Here is a 21,044-nt window from a genome sequence, read left to right as displayed (position 1 = left end):
CAAGAGAAAAAAAAAAAAAAAAAAAAAAAGAAATTTCCTCTCTTATATCCATCATTAAATCCAGTGGTTAAGAGGCAAATGGGAAGCTTCCTAAAATCTGGCTTATGCTATTTTAATTTCCACCAGTTTTGGCATATGATAAGTGCTTTGGCAGACAAACTATGAATGCTTCCATGAACTGTTGAAAAAGACCTGGGCTTTCCAAATCCATGACCCTTTCCTCTGGAAGCCTGAAGGACCACCCAGCCCAATCCTGGAATGCAGAGCATGTGTGTTTCTCAAAGAAATAAAAATGCTGTGGTGCAAAGGTTAATGCATTTTGCAGTTCTTCCCTCTATCTTGTGGTGTTTCAGGTTTTGTTCTTGTTGGAATCCTCATTGTTTTAGGAGAGGGAATGAAGAGAAAAGGAAAAAGTAAAGTGGCCACGGCTCCCAAGTTTGTGGGATCCCTCACCCTCAGCCTTTCCTTTCAGGACTCCCTGGGAGTTAGGCACTGCGGGAGTAAAGCTAAGGTTGGGACAGGGAAGACCCTGCCTGCATTTTACAACCTCTGAAACAATTACGGGAAATTTATATCTCCCATTCCTAGTCCAACTTCTTTTCACAAGGTCCAGATTCTAGAGAAAATACTGGCCCGTCTCCTTGGGCATGCTTCCCAGGATGTTGTAGACCTTCCGAGGAGATTGCAGATGCTATGAAAGACAAAGGCTGCTCAGTGATGGGGGCGGAGGCGCAAGCCCCACCACGTTCTCCTCAGGTTTTGGCAACCAGGTACCCATATCATTTTAGTCCACTTCCTGCCCCAGCATGGACTCCTATCTTGCTGTTCAGATTATCTTTCATTAAGATTCACTTTTAATTAATTGAAAGACAAAAATAGGAGTTACCATATATAAAAAAGGAGAATAGATAGTAAGTCCCAATCCTCTTGGGCTGTGTGTCCTGTGTGTCCTTAACTGATCTGCAGCCTCCCGAAGGAGGATGATCTGGAGACCTTGACAGCGTGTACAACAGGTGCAGCTCTAGGAAACCATGACACCTGCTTTCGCTTTGAGATTTTTCTCCAGTTTCTTTGGCTGGATTCTGCAGAAGGGACAAAAGGAACCTTTGAAAACTGAGAAAACAAGATATCAGTCCAGGCACAGGGCATTTGGACTACGCCTGGCTGCAGTGACTTAAAACAAAATTATATCGACCCCTGTCCTCTCCATTCTTTTGGCCCCCAGAGTTAGGCTTCTACTTTGCTCTCCTCACACCAGAGAGCAGGATGAGTGGAGGCACCAGCTTTGGGGTCTTTCTAAGAGTCTATCCAATCTGGACCTCTCTGTATCTTTGATATGAGAAAATCAAACACGCACAAGAAGAACAGGGGATATTAGTTGAAAAGTAAGGCCTTCAAAGATGAATTTATTGTTGTGACATTTCCTTAGCTAAAGCACCCCCTCTGTTTTCTTTTGGGCGAGTAAATAAGTATCAGCAAGCTGGGATAGAAGCATGTAACATGGCAAAACCCCTCACATTTCCTGTGTCAGACAGATAGTACTCAAGCTTTTTATTTCAGACATTTGTCTCCATCTTGAATGACAAAAAGTGATCCAGTTACAGATAATACTGAAAACGTAAGTCTTGGTTACCATCTTACCTGTTATATCTGAAAAATTGTATACATACCTTGAAATAAGGCAATAAGCAGAAAATGTCTGAAATCGTCTGATGTAGTTACCTTTAATTTAGGAGCATGGTGAGAGCATCAGGGACCCATCAACCGACTTTACTTTGACATTCAAGCAAGATCACAGTTTGGAGACCAGACATATTTGCAGTCTCCTCTGGAACCTGGCTTACCATCAGCTAAAGGCCAATGAGTGGCAGAAGCTGGCCCGTTCATGGAACTTTACAGGTGCCCAGATCAGAGCCATTGAGGAGCAGTGGTCAGGTAAGCATGGCCTAGATGATGCGGACAGGAAGGAGCAGCAGTTCTTCCTGGTGGCAGATCTTCCAAGTAAGTGGTTGGTGCTCACAACAAGCAGCACAAGGGCCCAGGAACTGGGACAGTTAGCTTAAGACCACAAAGATGACTGAGAACTTTGCAAACCATGAACATTCATGGACTCTGCAATTAACTGAAGTTTGCAAAGGATAATTACTTTTTATTGAGCCATATTGAAAAGTTGGCATTTAGCCTTTAAGGAAATGAAGGTTCCCAAATGAATAGGCACTAAGGAAGCAAGGACTTAACAGTTGGCTTGTCCCTGGGAAACCAACCTCTTCTAGTGTTCCCTGAGATTGTCTTGGGGTGAAAAGGTTCATTCTCTAACAAAAGGCTCACTGTTTAGGGCTCCTACTCCAGGAGGAATCCCTTAAGCCACATCTGGGTATAGAGTTCTTGTAGGATGCAGCCTTGGGTGAGACCAGCTGTCCCATGAGAGATGTGGGAGACAGACTCAGGGCTCTCCCGAGTAGAAGATCCCAAGCCATGGAATCAATTCAGCCAGACTCCAGCTGTCAGAATTAGTGAGGTCAGGTCAGCTGGAGTCATTAGCTTTGCTTTTTTATGATTTGACCAAAACTTAGGAAATAAAGTTTGTTTGGCATTAATCAGCTAATTAGGCAAGGAAGCAGACACTTTTCTTGGCAAAACATTCTATTCAGAGCACTTTCCTTACATGGATATTATGAGATGTGACCAAGTCCCATGCTCAGCGGTTGATTTGCGTTATTGATTGCTGGGACTGTAGATGGCAAAACCACAGACCATGAATACGTGCTATTTACACCACATAAAAGTAAATCATGGCACTTTCTATTGCTAATTCTACAGCTACATTATGGAAGATAATGCATTGAAAATGTTGAATATTGACTATAGTTTCTGAAAAGATTTCTTTTTTACTGTTAAGTATTCTCCTTTGTCACTAATTAGGCATATGACATTCTGTGAAGTTTTTAGGAAAATTTAGTTGCCTTCTGGAAATCTCTCTTGACCTAAAGAAATGATTTGAAAATATACTGTATCTTCAGAGTACCTGCCAGCAGGATAAAGGGGACTTAAAGTGTTTTAGTCAAACAACGTGGAGTGCCTAGAATGCGTTTAGCTCTACCAGGCGAGGGATGCAACCGCTCTATAAGCCAAGGTGCACATTTGGTGAAATTTATAATCTAGTTGGCATGATAACAGCAACATTCACAATCCAAATACAATCCACCGTAATGGTACTAGCACTAAGGAGTTTGTGGGCTTTTAAGCAAAGGAGGGACACGATGATGGTGGTACTGAAGAATTAGTTTGGCAAGGGCAAGATCAGGAAAGGAACAGGATTCACCTAGGAGTACATTCTTTATGGGTACAGTTCCCTCTCCCTGAAACACCTGCTTCTTTAACAGTCTGTCCAGCAAGCTTCCTCCCCAGAGCTCGGAACCTCCTTTTGTGGCATCTGCCTGTTCCCACACACACTGGCTAGAGCTAGGAGCCTGTTCTGTGTTTGTAACTGTGAATTCCTGTTGTGAGAGACACATCTCAGTGCTTCCCCCCAACATCTCTCAGGGGTTAGGTATCCAGTGAATAATCCTGGCCCAGGGGATGCATACTTCCATCAGAAGCTGGAGTAGCATGATGGTACACATTTGCTGCTCATAGTGTGGTTAACAGACAGCAACACCAGCATCTGGGTGCTCATTAGAAGTGCAGATCCTAGCCCGAGGCAGACTGCATGAGACTCTCCATTGTAACAGGATCCCCCGTTGAAATATGCACTTTGAGTGTGAGAAATGGTGGTGCATAGCAGTGCCAACTGAACGTTGAAGGAGAGCTCTGCATCTCAGATTGTTCCTTACCGTTGGGCAGGGACTCAGCTGCTTCATGTCTTACCTGCTCCTTTGGTCTGTGTCAAGCACAGTAGGTGCAAGGTAAGTGCTGGAGAGAATCCAAACTCTGGTGACCCTAAAGAAGTTCCAGTGAGGGGAACTGGAAGGGCTTTCATCCACTGGGCTTTTTATCTAACAGCCATCAGAAGAGGAATGAGTTGCAACCACAGTCATACAGAAAATTCAGTGAGAACTAAGATCACAATAAAAAGAGACATCAGCACGTGGGGTTTCGCCTCTGACTGTATGTACTTGGCACAGGAAAGGGAAGTTTCCGTGAACACGGCCACAGGGTTCTGCTCATCTGGCTGCATGGGACCCTGATGACACAGGCCACTCCGGTCAAGCATCTGTATGAAGAGCTGGTACACGCGGGTTTCCCAGAAGTAGCTGGTGAGTTAGTTTTCAAGACAGAAGCTCCTTCTCCCTTAAAATGGTCGGGGGACAGTCAGCAGAAACAATACTGTCCATTAATAGCGGCAATCCCAGTCTGATGAGCGCAGTGGCTCATCAAGAATAAGCAGCTCCTCTGGCGAGTCGATGCTCAGTCGACACTGATCCCACGTTAGCCGGGCAGTTCTCGATGTCACCCCCCTACTGGGCATTTGAAAAAGTGGAGGAGGATTTCTGTTGATGTGTATGTGTGGCAGGGTGTGGAGGTGTGTGTGGGGTGTGGGGAGCAGGAGAGGGCAGGAATTAAGGTTAGATACAGTTTCCACCACTAAGCATGGTCTTGCTCAAGAGGCCATTTTGCCCGTTGGGGAAGTCTGCAAGTTAGTGTATTCGAAAATGTTATCTGTAGGTTAAGAGGAAAGAGCAGACAGGCTTTTACTTGGGCAGCTGAGGTTACTGCTGAAAATCACTTGCCCCAAAGACTGTACCGCAGGGAAGATGCTTTCAAAACTGATCGATAAATTAGGGGGTGCTATAACTCTTATGTAATAATAACTACTCAAGTCTAATACAGGCACATCTGCCATTATTTTCACCGAGGCAGTTTTACCCGAAGCCGAGCATAAATGCCTGAATCACACCACCGAGCCAATACTCCGTTTCAAGGGATCGTGCGTGGATAATGGCTCCTCCTGTGACATTATCTTCATAGCCCTGGGATTGTTCCCTCAACTTTAAATCTGTCTCTGTACGAATTCTCAGGGGAGAGTAAGAGGCAGTCCCCTGAGGTGGTGCAGGGATGTGCTCGGGAGCAAGGCAGTGTGGGCCCGTCCCTGACCTCCAGCGCTGACAGCAGTGTGATCTGGAGCAAGTTCCCCAACCTCACTGTGCCAGTGTTCTCCTTTACTAACTAGAAAATCGTCTGTCAAAGGTTGTTGTGGGATTAAGTCAGTCATAGTGCCTGGCACATAGCAAGTGCTTAATACATGTTAGCTCTTAATAATAAATGTTGTCCTATTTTTTCCAGAAAAGATCCGTCAATTCAGAAACGAAACTAACTCAAAGTCCAAGAAATGTGCAGTTTCATAAATGCCTAAAGAAATTGTATTTAATTGGTTTTCCACTCAGCACCATCCTTTAAATTCAGTTCTTTAATGCCATAAAATTCTAGCAGTAGTATTGATTTTCCTTTCAACTGTGACAATGGTGGTGACAGGAAGCTCTACCAGATGAGAAAATGGTATTAGTACTTTCCAACTACTGAAATGAAAGGTCAGAAGTTTTTTTTTTTTGATTTTTACTTAGAGCAAATTGTATATGATTTTTGCATTTCTCCCATTTGATGCAACATATGTGATAGCATAACCTAGGTTGTGCACATCACTTTTTTCTTTTTTAAATGTTGGTAGGAGCAGCATCCTGGTATATGAAAAAACCAAGGGATTTAGAATAGACAGACATGGTTTTAATTAGGGTTTGCCACTTCTTAACTGTGAGCCTTTGGGCATACTAATACGCAAGTTCTGAGATCTTCAGTTTCCTTCTTTATAAAATGGGGGAGTGTCTCTCTCTTCCACAGCATTGGAGATGAAGGTTGAATGCCTGTTAAATGTCTAATCTCATGCCCACAGTATTGAAATCATCCACTGTTCGTTATTTCTCTTCAGTGAGAAAAAATAGTTTTGGAAATTTACAGTTACTGTTGGCTTTAAATAACACATATGTGTAGTATATTGCTTAGAAAAGACCAGAAGTGTATACACCAATGTTTGTTGTTGTTTTTTTAATCTCTTGGTGATGTAATTACAGGTGATTTTCATTTTCTTTGTACTTTTTGGTACTTTCCAGGTTTTTTTGACAGTCAGCATGTAGTATTTTTATAATCTGAGAAAGTTATGAAATAAATATGAAATCAAGTATCAACTCATATCAGTTTACGTGTACCTGTTCATTGTAATTTAAGGCTCTCCATTCTCAAATTCTGATGCTTAATTCTTTAAGGCCAGAGATATAAACAGGAGCAGTATCAGTCCAGTTATTCTATCATGAATTTATAGTTTTACATCTTTGTCTCATGCTGATTGTAAATGGCCCACTTACGTTTATGTTTAAAATAGGTAATATGTTCACACAGGCAAAAAGTTTTAAGAAAGGTATTCAGTGAAAAGTCTTGTCCCTATCTGTTCTTTTTTTTTTTTTTAAAGATTTTATTTATTTGACAGTGAGAGACACAGCAAGAGAGGGAACACAAGCAGGGGGAGTGGGAGAGGGAGAAGCAGGCTTCCCGCTGAGCAGGGAGCCCGAAGTGGGGCTCGATCCCAGACCCTGGGATCATGACCTGAGCCGAAGGCAGACGCCTAACGACTGAGCCACCCAGGCACCCCGCCCCCCCCCCAATCTGTTCTTCAATATGGCTGGTTTCCACTGACCATGCTACTTATTTACTCCCTCTTCTAAAATCTGGGTAACCTCTTAACACAAAAGTAAACAAATAGAATACACACTCTTACTGTATAAGTGTTTTAATTGTGGTGTTTATGTTAAATTAGGCTAACACTAATTATTTGATTCTGCTTTGGACAACATACAATTTCTAGAGCTTAAAGCTTAAAAAGATGCTTATGATATTCTTAATTACAATATTCATAATATTCCCTTTAGTTTGTCCATATGGTTATGCCTTGGATACTGAAAACCATTCCTAATTGTCATCTAGGTTCTTCAAAAAGCAGAGCTTGAGACCAAAATCTACGAGTAGCTGTTTTTTAGGAGTGCAAATCCAAGGAAGCAAGAGGGAAAAAGGGAGTGAGATGAGAAAGGAGGGAGAGCCTAGACCAGGGTGAAATACCCAATTGGCCACCACTTGGTATGAAGCATAACTGATCATCTGACTTCTTCTCAGAAGAGAGGGTACTCTCTTCTGAGAGATGGGATGGACTAGTACACGTCGGTGCAGTTCATACAGGGGAGAAAGGAAGAATTGATCTGTTACCACAATGGGGTGTTAATTCCGGGCTGCACATGAGTAGGCTCCAAATGGAGCCTGTGGTCTGTTGTGCTTCACTCAGAGTGCATGGTGAAGTCCTAGAGAAGAGCCGAGGTATGGGGAGCACAAGAGGCGCTGTGTTGGTTTGTGTTTGTTGAAACCCTTGAAGAGCTGTTTGCCACAGTGGTAGCTGGGCCAGAATTCAGAACAGTGCTGCATAAGAAGGATCTAATACTCTAATTCTTTAGTTCAGAAAAGTGCAGATTAGCCTTGGTGTGCCCTTTAGAAAACAGGATATTTGCCTATCTCCCATTTATTCTCATGTTCTATTACAACGTGAAGCAGTAAGAAAAACTATTTCCTATAATAAAGTTAGAGCATAGAACTAGATCATGTTCAAAGTGAAAGAGGCTTCTAAGTAAGTCCATCCAATTCTGTCAAAGATACGAAAATTGAGGCTCTGGACAGATTCTTTAGAATGGACTTGTTTTTATGTAACCCAAAGTACTTCGTGAAATAGGAGGGGTAGGTCCAGCTCACTGTTTCACAGATGTGATCCTAAGATTCATGAAATTAAATGTCTGGCCCAAGATAACCCAGTGAGCCAGCAATAAAACCATTAGAAGCCTGGTCTTGATTTCCTCAACCACTTTTACCCAGATGGTTTCCTCCACTGAAAAGTCTCTGCCCAGGTCTAGAAGGTTTGCTGAGTTGCCCAGTGCCATACCTACCCCCACAGGGCGATGTTTAGATGTTCAGAGAGAAAAAGGGTTCAATGCCATACAGTTTCAGAAGGGCAAAAAAGAACATCAGAAATAGGATCTATATGTTGGCTAACTGAACATAAAATAAATAAATAAATAGGGCGCCTGGGTGGCTCAGTTGGTTAAGCGACTGCCTTCGGCTCGGGTCATGATCCTGGAGTCCCGGGATCGAGTCCCACATCGGGCTCCCTGCTCAGCAGGGAGTCTGCTTCTCCCTCTGACCCTCTTCCCTCTTGTGCTGTCTCTCATTCTCTCTCTCAAATAAATAAATAAAATCTTAAAAAAAAAAAAATAAATAAATAAACAAACAAACTACATTAAAAAAAAATAGGATCATTCCAAGAGGAAATTTTTTTTGATGTTTGTGTCTTTTTGTGCTAGTAAAAAAAAATCTTTCTCTTTTTAACATTAAAATTATTCACAGGTCTCACCAATTCCCATTTTTAATTGTAATAGCCTGAGGAAAATGAAGACTAATACACTACCATCACAAAAACTTTAAAGTATCATTACTTTTTTTTAATTTTAAAATAAAAATACCTTAATTTTTCTATTAGTTTTAATATTTTTAGTAAAGTTCTCAAAGTTTACTTGGTAACATTGGAAATGATTTAGCCTTTTGGAAATAACGTTGAGAAAACAGGATTTATATACTCTTATGGTGTAATCAGTGACAGGCTGAACCTATTAAAAAATTAAGTCATTTTTTAATTTAAAAAAGTTTTACTTAATTGCTTAAATTAAAAAAATAACATTAAAATTAAAATAATCCTACATATAGTTACAAAGGATGGTATGGCTTGAAAAAGTCTCTTGTAATTTTGAAAAGATGAACATGATATATCTATGATGTTCCGAGAATATGAAATTTTAACAACTAGAGACTTCTAATTCTTGGTAAAATCAGAAGAATTAAAAGATCTCAATATGTGCATATTCATTTTAGTCAACCACTTTTATGGAATGAATGCTTGTGAGAGACTGGGTGTGAGTTGACCTGGTTCCAAGGGATCTAGAAGCTGAGGTACTTTCAGGATGAATTGTCCGGGGATATTTTGCTGCAGCAGCTTGAGGAATGGTTTGCTGAAAAGGTAAAAATATGCTTTAACAATCCCATAAAATTACACCTATTAAATACCATTTCATTATATATAATTTAACCAAACAAATATCTGTTAAGCATCCAGTAGATACATGCAGTAAGCTGGTGAAGCAGCCATTAAAACAAATAAGATGTGGTCCTTAATCCGTAAGTTAGACTGATGTGCTCAATACCCACAATTCAGTATCAGAGCTATATTCCAGAGGATCACAAAAAAAGCCATGGAAGTCATTCCTCAAAGAGGACTCCAGTGGAATCTTGTAATGTTTACAGAGGCCAACTACAGAAAGGGACTTTATGGTGTTTGGGAGAAGGGTCAGCCTCAAGCCCTCCCTCCCTTCACTCCAATCAATTTTCTCCTCCCTGTATCTGTTAACATATGGAGTTCAGTCTCAGGGAACATGGGGAAAGCTCTGAGGAATCCTGCCTGGTCCTTGCTTCAAACCGAGTAAAGCACATCTCTCGTATTTCAACCTGGTTCACCTGGGAGCTGACTAAACCTTTTATGATTATACAAGAGGAGATATTTCCAGAAGCCTGGTGCTCCTTATTGTGGACTACAACTTTCTATACAAATAGACGCTGAGGACAAATCTCGAGAGGATACCCATACCATCTCAGAGCTCAGGGGAACATCTTGGACCCAAGCACCAAAGCATGACAGTCAGTGCGCAACCGACTTCACTTCATCTATACAAGTAGATACTGCATGCATTCGTATGTGTAAAATGTACAAGGATTTCCTATATTATACTGGATACAGCTTCTCTGTAGGCAGCAGTGGGACTTGTTATCCAGATCTCAGTCCACGTCACTGAGTAGTACATGTACATTCCTAGTAGGGTCGTCCACTTAGAAAAGTCATCTTTAAAATACTTGAAGTAAAATTATATATTTGATCAAAACATTCACTGTATATTTTAAAAACCCTTTACTTAAAAAAATGAATGAAAACTCTTACAACAAAGGTCTTCATGACAGATACTGCTTTAAGAGTTCCTCTTTAAAGAAATGGAAAAATAATTTCCTGTCTTAAAACTATTTTACATAAATGTTTCATTGTACATAGATAATTGGATAACCATTACAGATGGGGGAGATTCTTCCAACTAGTATGAAAATTTAGTTGCTAACCACCTAATCTGACCCTGTTAAAAGAGCTATTTCTCCTTGGGGAGGATGGGCAAGAGGAAATGCAGAAACAGATTCACCTTACCACTGGTTTCATGATCTACAGAAATATGGCAGAAAATGAAGTAGCACTAGGAACAAGAAATTATCCAGCAGATGGGGCTAAAGTGTCAGAAATCTGACTACTGGTTTATTAGTAGTAACCGTTTCTGGTAGTTACAGGTCTTAATTTTGGGGATAAAATGAAAAGTAGTACAGAGGACTGCCACAGCGTCTGTTATATAATCCCAGTTAGGTAATCATGAAGCAGTTTCTGGCTGTCTCGTTCACAACCAATTACTAGAGAAGTACAAGGAGTACTATACATACTGAATTAGCAAAGGGCAGCTGGGGAGGTAAATCTCAGAAACAGGGGTTGTAGTCTTTATTTCCTTGTGTTGTTGTTTTTTTTCCTTTGGAATATGAATTCCTATCATTAATACAAAAACAAAAGGCGGCCTAAATTAAAATTAAGCATATATGTGATCTCTTTATGCCTTCTTTATCTTACGAATGGACAGTCCCTCTCCCTCTCTATACACATATGTGCTGATAAAAATAGAAATGAGTTCATTTCTTATTTCTGATAACTAATCTTGCATATTCAAACATATTGAGAAGTCACTTAAGGCCTTTCAGAGTCTTTGCAACCTCTGAAGGCAGATACTCCTCCACCCTCCATACCCTCCATCTGGACTTGGTGCCTCTGTGTCAGTCTCCACTTCACTGTGGTCATTCTTGACCTGAGGCTAAATTTAAACACTCCAGCTCCTCTTAATCATCTAGCAATCATCTAGTGCCAGAAAGAAAAGGATGTAAAATCATTTCACATATATTTTTGCTAATATTTTGACATATTAAGTAGACAGGAGTGTTGTCTAACACTGAAAATTTATATAGGGGGCATTCTCTTTTAAAGTCAATTCTTGTTTCTCTTTAAGGATGTGATCTTGTGACTTTGAAAAGTTAAAACTTTTTGAGACAATTGTTGATTCATATGCAATGTTAAGAAATTATTGAGGTATCCCATGTACCTTTCTCTAGTAATTTTTATTAAGTTAAATCTGCTTGTGGTTTTACAGTTTATAAAGTGCTTTTTTTTTTTTTTTTAGTATATCTCATACAATTTTCACATTCTCATTTAATCCTGAATCCAGAAAATAACTCTAGGAGCTAAGTACTCTTTACACTCCCATTTTACACAAGAGGAAACGGAAGCTCAAATATTTTACTTGATTTGTGTATGATCACAAAGGCTTAAGTAAGTAGCAAAACTGAGGCACTAACTCAGGCTTTTTTGTTTATTTTTGCTTAAATTCCAGGCATTTTCTTTTATATCATGTGAATTTACTGCAACCTGAATTTTCTTCCAAACTACAAATATGCTGACAGTTGTATTGAAAAAAGGGGAAGAAGACTTAAAAAAAAAAAGGCAAAAATTAAAGACTATAAAAATAGGGAGGTGCTTCTTATAATCAAATACCTGCTACATGAACAGCAGGTAATGAGTAAACAGCTTTTGTCTCTTCTTTTTAAATTAATGAGAAATCCATTTATATAATTCTTTTGGTCACCAACATAGTGGATTACTTTTTGTGTTGATAATTTTTACACTGTTGAGAAGAAACAATGTTTCTGAAATTAATTTCCTAAAAGAGGAAAGGTAGATTTAGAACAGGTTTGATAATTACAAGTATACAAAGTATCATAATAAAAGGTAGAACAAGTTTAAGAGTCATCATGAATTTTCATCTTCTCCTCAACATGTAGCTTAAGTGTTTATTAGTCTATAAACTCTCAGGAAAAAAATTTTTTGACAAAGGTCATCAAATATGTACTCACCACTGTGACTGGATGATGTTTTTCTACAACAACTGAGCTCATGGGAGGAGAAACTCCCATTATAGCTAAGCTGCTACTAATTCTGTTTTTTGAGGCAAAATCACATCTCCCTGTGATCCGGGCTGTAATTGTTCTTCCAGCTTTCTGTTGTGCAGATGTCACAACTCTGGGCACATACTAAAAAAAAAAACCAAATATCCAACTGGTAGAAATTCCATGGCAAAATATATAGTACTTTTGCTTCTGTAACTTATGAGGGAAATACATAGGCACTTAAAAAATAATTGTATATTAACCAACTTTAAGATGGAAAAAATAAAATAATGACACAAAAAGCAGAACATAGAACCAAGCACCCCAAAACATCCCTTTAACCTTGGGTGTACCAACCATTTTATAGGATTTTGTAAACTTTTAAAAAAGCTCTTTATTCTGAAATAAATACAGATTCATAGGAAGTTGCAAAGATAGTAAGTATAGAGAGGTCCTGTGTATTCCTCACCTGGTTTCCTGCTATGATTACATCTTTATATAAGTATAGTATAATTATGATGTCAAAGCCAAGAAGCTGCCATGGGTATAATGCCTTGGTATTATAGATCCATGTCATTCTTTTTTTGGTGCTGATTAGCAGTTTATTTTTTTAACTTTATTATGTTATGTTAGTCACCATACATTACATCATTAGTTTTTGATGTAGTGTTCCATGATTCATTGTTTGCGTATAACACCCAGTGCTCCATTCAATACGTGCCCTCCTTAATACCCATCACCGGGTTAACCCATCCCCCCACCCCTCTCTCCTCTAAAATCCTCAGTTTGTTTCTCAGAGTCCATACTCTTTCATGGTTTGTCTCCCCCTCCGAATCCCCCCCTTCATTTTTCCCTTCCTACTATCTTTCTTTTTTTTTTTTTTTAACATATAATGTATTATTTGTTTAAGAGGTACAGGTCTGTGATTCATCAGTCTTGACCCCTGTCATTTTTATCACATGTCTAGATTCCTGTAACTATTACTGTAATCAAGACACAGAACTATTCTAGCACCACAGTCTCCCTCTTGTGACCCTTTAGAATCATATCTGTTTCCCTTCCTCAGCCACCCTTGGCAACCGTTATTCTGTTTTATGAACGCTTTGATCCTTATGTATAATTAATTTTACACATATGCTTCTCATTAGACATATGCTTTTGTGTTCTTTTTTATTGCTTTGTTAATATACTTTTTCTCATGAATACAGAGACCTGCTATAATTTTTAATGAGAGGTTTTAATAACCAACAAACTAAAGTTTATCTAACTCAGTTCTTTTCCTACTTTAATAGGAAACAAATTTTTGTAAATGAGGATTCCCCTTTTCTTTTGAGTTATTTCTATAGAATATTTTGCAAAAATGAGATGATCATATCAAAAGGTAATACCAGCTTTTACAGCTTTTGTTACTTACTGCTGGATGATACTCCAGAAAGATTATATTTCTATCAGGAATAACATATATATTTGATTTAATTTGTGGTTCCTTATTAATTTTTCTTTTTTTTTTTTTAAGGTTTTATTTATTTATTTGACAGAGAGAGACAGCGAGAGAGGGAACACAAGCAGCAGGAGTGGGAGCAGGAGAAGCAGGCTCCCTGCCGAGCAGAGAGCCTGATGCGAGGCTTGATCCCAGGACCCTGGGATCATGACCTGAGCCAAAGGCAGACGCTTAACGACTGAGCCACCCAGGAGCCCCCTTATTAATTTTTCATATTTGCAGTTCATTTTGTCAACTATCCATGTTCTTTAATTACTTGCCAGGAATGGGTATTGCTCTCAAAAATGTTTAATTGCTCCTGATGAATGTTTAATTGCTCCTGATACAGATACTTATCTAATAGTATTTTCCCTATTTCATTTTATCTCAGTTTTATTTTTCAATGCACATAAATTTAAAAAATTATAGCTTATTTTATCATTAATTTTTTCCATAATTGAATCAAGCAGCCTGCTTTGGACAGCTGTGGTAATTATACTCTTCTAACATTTACTTATTTGGGCTTAACTTACTAAAACATTTGAAATTTCAGTGTGAATTATGAATCTAAATTAATTTTCCCTCTAACAATAGTTTTTCCAAAAGCATTATTAAATAGTGATCTTTCCTCATTGTTCTAGTCCATCTGAGGTTTCATTCACTGAAGTTCTTTACATATCTGCATCTAGCTACAGATGGTCACAGCTGTATATTGAAAGAGGATAGTGGATTCCATGAGAAATGTCTCTGGGAAAATTAAAATGATAGAATATTGATGTGTCGGGAGGACTCTAGGAAAACAGCACTCAGTGAAGTTTTGTAAATCCTTGGAGAGTTTGGATTTGAGACTTAATTACAGTTGCACAGAAAACCAAGCAAAGACAAAAATGAAGGAATCAATTCCAGGAACAAAAAATTGTACTAGAAAGGAAATGGAGGCATAGTATACATTTGTAGCTTAGCCATATTTACATAGTCATCATAAATTTTAACTTAATGCAAAGCTGGAATATCTGTATCTAAATATATAAAGTGGAGGAGCACCTGGGTGACTCAGTCGGTTCAGCATCCGACTTTTGATTTTGGCTCAGGTTATGATCTCAGGGTTGTGAGATCGAGCCCCATGTCCGGCTTTGTGCTGAGCGTGGAGCCTGCTGAAGATTCTCTATCTCCCTCTGCCCCTCCCCCTGCTCACATGCTCTCTTTCTCTCTCTCAAATACATACATACATACATACATACATACATACATACAGTGGATGAGGGAGGGGAAGGGAAGAAATAAGGTGGTATAAAAAGGCCAAATTCTTTCATCCATAATAAAAAGTCAACAGATAATGTCTGAAACTGATGCATGTGGAAATGATGATATGAGCATATTATTTAGGGAAAAAAAGGTAAATAGGAGAAACAGCTAATAGAATTTAGGGAGAGATGTTTAGACAACTGTTTCTCACTATAATACTGTAGAAACTATTTGGCTATTTAAACTAAGTTTTTATGGGTCTTATGAATTTAAGAAACCAAAACTCTGATCCTAAAATATTTACAAATATGTTTTTGTGGACTAAATTCATGCTTTTGACCTTAGGGAAACTTTATCCTATTTCTTATTAAAATAAGGTATAAAAAAGACTTTATAAACTGCTGAAGAGTTTTAAAAACCATTTTAAAATGTAAAATATAAAATTGCCGGTAAGAATATTTTTATGAAAAATTGAAAACTGAAGTACAATTAAGCTGGTAACCTTATTCCTGCCCAGTCACATTTGAGGGGTATAAACACTCCCAACTGTAACAGTTGTTCTTACTTGGAGGATGAAGGAATGAACGAAAAACTATGTAAGTTTTGACAGGGAGACATGTGGAATGAGAAAAACTATGGGCCCAAAACATTGGAAAATGCCCATGGCTGATAACCTTCACCCAACCAGTTGAGAATTGCTTTAAAATGTCTTCAATAGGGGGCGCCTGCATGCCTCAGTGGGTTAAGCATAGTGGGGCTCCCTGCTCAGCAGAGAGTCTGCTTCTCCCTCTCTCTTTGCCCCTCCCCCTGGTTCGTGCTCTCGCTCTCTGAAACAAACAAAATCTTTAAAAAAATAAAATAAGGGCGCCTGGGTGGCTCAGTTGGTTAAGCAACTGCCTTCGGCTCGGGTCATGATCCTGGAGTCCCTGGATCGAGTCCCGCATCGGGCTCCCTGCTCGGCAGGGAGTCTGCTTCTCTCTCTGACCCTCCTCCCTCTCATGCTCTCTGTCTCTCATTCTCTCTCTCTCAAATAAATAAATAAAATCTTAAAAAAAAAATAAAAAAAAATAAAAAAATAAAATAAAATGCCTTCAGTAAGATGAAAATACATACTCCAGTAAAGAAATAAGGACTAAAAAGGAACCTCTATACACTTCTTTGAAATAAATAGTTGTCTTAATTGACTTGCATGTTTACCAGGTCTGCTTTTTGTTTTCAAATGGTTTGTTCTATAATCAGATTGCGTTGCAAGTTTTGTTAGGCTCTTGCTTTACTTTACAAAAAGTGAAACTGGAAATTACAGAAAAAATAGTCCACTGAGTGTAGCTTATATAAAAAAGATGGCTTAATTACAGTCTGTGAACCCATACTCAGTTCAGCTACACTAGCAAATTAATATGCACTTATGTTTGAACATAAAATGGTGTGTAATATATGTATATATAATTTTTAAAAATTTCCTGCTTTAACTTTTTTTTTTAATTGACTTTTTGACTAAATGACCACTTACTCGTCCCAGTCATGTTGGATCTCATTAAATTTATCAGCTTAATTGACTTAAAAAATGCCATAAAAATGGAAATTCTAGCATTTTATGCCATATCAACAAATGCAACAAAATCAAAAGGATTAAGAAAGAAAAGGGAAATGACATATTTTCTAAAACTCAGTATTTGTGTTTTTTTTTTAAAGATTTTTATATATTTATTTTGACAGAGACACAGCGAGAGAGGGAACACAAGCAGGGGGAGGGGAGAGGGAGAAGCAGTCTCCCCGCTGAGCAAGGAGCCCGATGTGGGGCTCGATCCCAGGACCCTGGGACCATGACCCGAGCCGAAAGCAGACACTTAACGACTGAGCCACCCAGGCGCCCCTCAGTATTTTTCTTAATATTTGACATGGAGACAAACCCGATTATCGGTTAAGAAACAGGGCTCTGTGGCCAAACTGTCAAAGTCTGAATTCCAGTTCTGTTACTGCTTGTGTCCATAGGCAAGTTACTCCCTCCCTCTCCCTAAACCTCAGTTTCCATTTGTAAAATGAGGAAAGCAGTGCTGGGTGCCTAAGACACCCTCTCACTTTCCATTCAGATGAAGAGGAAAGTTAAGCGGGCACCTTTACTAAAGAGTTTAAAAATCCAACTGGAACCCCTCAATTATTCCAACTGGGAGTTAGAAAAAAGAATAAAGTGTCACCTATTGTCCAGCCTTGTGAACTGCAACATATTTGCTTGTATAAATGCCTAATGTATTTCTTGAAAAGTGCTTTCCACCATGAAATTCTGGTATGTTATTTAACATATTGAGGACGTCTGCAGAAATTAAAAATTTTACAGATGAAGGTGTTATTTTACTAGGATGGTAATCCTCCTTTCTCCAGTTATTTGTTTCCCAGGCTCTGCAGTTTATTCTCTGTAAACACCTCCTTTTAGCAACTGAAAATACTAAGACTGGAAGAAGTTTTGAATAGTTCCTAGGAAGCCTCTGTGATTAAAATGAAAAGAAAGGTAACCAGGCCTAGCTCACAAATCTCTCCTTTCCTAGTCCTAACAATAATGGTTTCACATTAGGTAAGTTAGCCAACTAATATTCTTGTTCCTCCTTTTGTTATTATGGTTCTTTTTAAAAACAAGAAGACACATTTGAGGTGAATCTCAATCTGATGACTATAATTATATAAGGAAGGAAGAAAACTAGCATTATATTTAGAGTGATTTACTTCTGATTTTCCTCTCCCTCCTAAGCCTAAAGGCTGTATTTATGTGAACAAAACTGAATGTGTATCTATTAATGAAGGAGGATGTAGCTGGAAGGGCTGTCTACACAATATTGTGTTATTCAGGTTTCAAAGACTTCAAAATTATCTCAAATGGTTTCAAAAAGTAACAAATAGGGTAGTAAGCATACTCATTCATTCAGTTCTTCCTGTGCATGTTCAGGTTTATATATAAATGCAGATATACAAATGGTGGTCATATTTGAAGGGAATTTTGAAAAATCTAGGTCTGTGTATTATCTGAATATGCAACATGAATGACAAACCAGAAATTTAAATAAACACTCACTGTGTTTACTTAAATGAGATCATCTGTATAGGATCACACTTGAAAATGTGTAATCATGAAAAATAAACACAGCTGAACACATGTCAGAGTTGAATTTTAGTGTCTTATTTCTAAGTCAAAACTCCCTCACACATTCAAATTTCTCTTAACAGCTATATTTTTTAACCTCTTTGAATCAAGAGCAAACGTGATAAACATCAGATCTCAACATATTTTTCCCCGAAGTTAATAGCTTCCAAAAGGCAGAAATTGATGTCGGCTGGAATACTCCAGATGACCAGTTGGCTGACTCAATGCCTTCCTTAGCTCCAGAGAGCTGTCCAGGGCAATGGCAGCTTCTGAGGGTCCGCCAGGGAGGCCGTAAGACATAAAACCTATTCTGCCATCTTCTGTCCTCTCAGGTAAGTGGTTAGGGTCCCGGAGGAGAGGGACACAAGCAAATCAGAATCACCTCAGGAGCTTTATAAAACTAGACATGCCTTTGTGCCTAAGCCAAGCCCGAGTAGGGAAGGGGATACATTGTTTTTAAAAAAGCCCTGCGGAAGTGAGTCTGGTAAGTTTGGACTGTATCTCCACTCCCTTCACTTTTGAGAATCGCTGTTTGAAGAATACAGGTTTAACAAGAGGAGCCTCAGGAGCCAGAACCCTGACATGCTTTGTAACTCTTCCATATTAATTAGCTTGATTAATTTCCCTTCAGGCAAGTTCTCACACAAATACCCCATCCCCATTCAATAGTTCCATGCTCTATGTACTTCTCTTGCAAGTAGCTCAGTGACTAGGAAAATCTACTTCCATCTTTATTCCAATCGTGAATTACAAACGAAAACCTAATCAAATCAAGATGTAGTAACTACAGAGTAGTGTTAACGATATATCTACATCCAGGAAAAGAAAAAGCTGTAGTTGAATACAAAATATACAAAAGAGCCCTTAATCTCCTAAGCCCTTCAAAATACGCACTAGAGTTCCCTTCAAAATAAAGTCTGTCGTCAACTCTTTCTCAAATCTATTTTCCTGAATAGTTCTTGAAAAATGTGATATAAAAAGTTATTTTTGTTTTAATTATCACTACTATAATAGAACTTTCAGCTAGCTATGGGCGCCTGGGTGGCTCAGCTGGTTGGGCGACTGCCTTCGGCTCAGGTCATGATTCCGGGGAACCCGGATCGAGTCCCGCATCGGGCTCCCCGCTCGGCGGGACTTCTGCTTCTCCCTCTGACCCTCCCCCCTCTCGTGCTCTCTCAGTCTCTCTCTCTAAATAAATAAAATCTTCAAAAAAAAATTGTTTTAACTACTTCGTGTATTAAATATTTTCTGTGGCTGGGCCTAAACACCATACAGACTTTTCCTCCATGGGAAAACAGGTTCTACGTTCCAATTCTCCAATATACGAGCAAGTTCTGAGCCCCCTTCCCCCCGCGGGCACCTGTAGCCCCTGTACTAACCATTTCTTCTGGGGCAGCAGTGCCGAGAGTTGCAGAAACGGGAAGGTGAGCAGAGGAAGCGGAAGGAGCCCCAGCCGACGGGATGGAAGCCGCGGAGGGAAAAGCAGCGGCGCTGGCCGCTCCCATGGCAGCTGGGGGCGGGGACTGGGGCGGTGCAACCACTGGGGGCACTGGAGGGGCCAGAGGATCCGAATGAGCAGAACGTTCTTTGCCTTGAACGCCAGGGCCATACTCTTCTTTTCTATTTGTGAAGTCTATCCCTATAAATTACAAATTAATTCCATTAAAATTCTTCCAGGTTAAGATTCGTTTTATGCCCCCAACAATGAGAGTACATAATAGCTAACATTTGGTTCTAAAGAAAATGTAGAAATTTGTCATGTATTGCATACAATGTTTAGCATTATTAACTGGGTAATGTTAGCACTAACCACTAAAGGCTTCAGACCATTTCCTTCCATATGTGAAAGCTAATGAAGATTTGCTCTTATGTAAAAGATAAAAATAAGTGTGTACTCAGCTAGGCTATCAGCTGAGTAAAATATATTGCCAAAACAGCCATTATAATAATATGGTCACAATGAATCTAAGGATTTATGTCCTTTTGCATCGTTTCATACAACTGTCCTGATTGATGGCCTGGTATTTAGAGCTGTTGAATTTTTTTTTCTGATATCACTATACCCTCTCATTTCCATCTATTGTTTCTATCCAAACAAACTCAACATATTTTAAACTTGATTTTTCAGCACACAATAATAAATCAATAAGTAACACTAAAATTTTTACTTTTAACATTGTAAAAGAAATCAGTTCTTGCAAGTAGATTATATAACTCATGAATTAAGGTATATTTGCACACTTAACTGATTTTAGTGACACGCTATGTAGTAACCTTCTCTCAAAAATGAACCTTACCCTTAGATCAAAGGAGTAACATCCAGAAGCTAGAGCAAAGCGTTTCTTCAAAATTTAGATTCCGCCCCCCCCCCCCCGCCCCTCCAGTATTAGAATTTGGTTAAAATTTCCACTTAAGTCTGTATCTATGTGGCACCTAACACCAGGGTGAGGGTTTGGAAATTCAGTCACGGAGATGTTTCAGAATGTCTGAAGAGAGGGTGTTAAATAGCCCTATGTTTAAATGGTTTTTGATGTTGTCCTCTTTGTACTGGAAATTTGGGCTTCTGTGTAAGTCCTTCTCTTCAGCTATCTTTATATAAAACAGAGTAATAGTACCTCATTAACAATGTTTAATGAGGATTATAATGCATAGATCCTTTGAAATCCTTTGATGAGGGACTAATTCAGTATAAAGTACGGCTTTTACTGTAAAAACAAAACACACATACAGAATTTTAACATGTTTTTGATAGCAAGTGATTCTGATTGTGTCTTCTTAGGTGGGTGGCAGACTTCTTAGATGTGGAGCCAGTACAAAGGTGAGTTCTCACGTTGGGATTCCCTGGAATAGAGGTAGCTGACTAACTCTTGCTAATGTGGGCTGATTTATGCAGTTCCTTTTTGGCCAATCACCGTAAGGTTAATAATTATTCTCGTTTTAACTGGGATAAGTTTTTTCATCTGTAAAGCATTTTTCTACTGTTCCTAAAATTGCTTTAATATTTGGCAGGTACCATTTTAAAGGCCATTTTTA

The 21,044-nt window shown here is 38.9% G+C and overlaps 2 protein-coding genes across 4 annotated transcripts in view; one reads left to right on the top strand and one right to left on the bottom strand.

The window, feature by feature from the left end:
• The window catches only part of ANKDD1B (ankyrin repeat and death domain containing 1B), a 64,004-nt gene extending 57,913 nt beyond the window's left edge, over positions 1–6,091 (top strand). The window contains 3 exon segments of the mRNA XM_032403553.1: positions 1,734–1,935; positions 4,125–4,256; positions 5,284–6,091. Coding sequence (XP_032259444.1) covers positions 1,734–1,935; positions 4,125–4,256; positions 5,284–5,345 — 396 coding nt within the window. The 3' untranslated portion in view covers positions 5,346–6,091.
• Positions 6,092–8,415: 2,324 nt separating this feature from the next.
• POC5 (POC5 centriolar protein) overlaps positions 8,416–21,044 on the bottom strand; it is a 38,642-nt gene continuing 26,013 nt past the window's right edge. For all 3 annotated transcript variants that reach the window (XM_032404173.1, XM_032404175.1, XM_032404174.1), the window contains 3 exons: positions 19,391–19,650; positions 12,121–12,297; positions 8,416–9,089 (listed from right to left, as the gene is read on the bottom strand). In XM_032404173.1, the coding sequence (XP_032260064.1) occupies positions 8,949–9,089; positions 12,121–12,297; positions 19,391–19,650 (578 nt within the window). In that variant the 3' untranslated portion in view covers positions 8,416–8,948. The remainder of the gene's footprint in view (positions 9,090–12,120; positions 12,298–19,390; positions 19,651–21,044) is intronic.

Source organism: Phoca vitulina, unplaced genomic scaffold (assembly GCF_004348235.1).
Source record: "Phoca vitulina isolate PV1807 unplaced genomic scaffold, GSC_HSeal_1.0 scaffold6, whole genome shotgun sequence".
Classification (NCBI taxonomy): domain Eukaryota; kingdom Metazoa; phylum Chordata; class Mammalia; order Carnivora; family Phocidae; genus Phoca; species Phoca vitulina.
The sequence above is the reverse complement of the archived record's forward strand: the minus strand, read 5'-3'. Positions and strand labels throughout refer to the sequence as shown.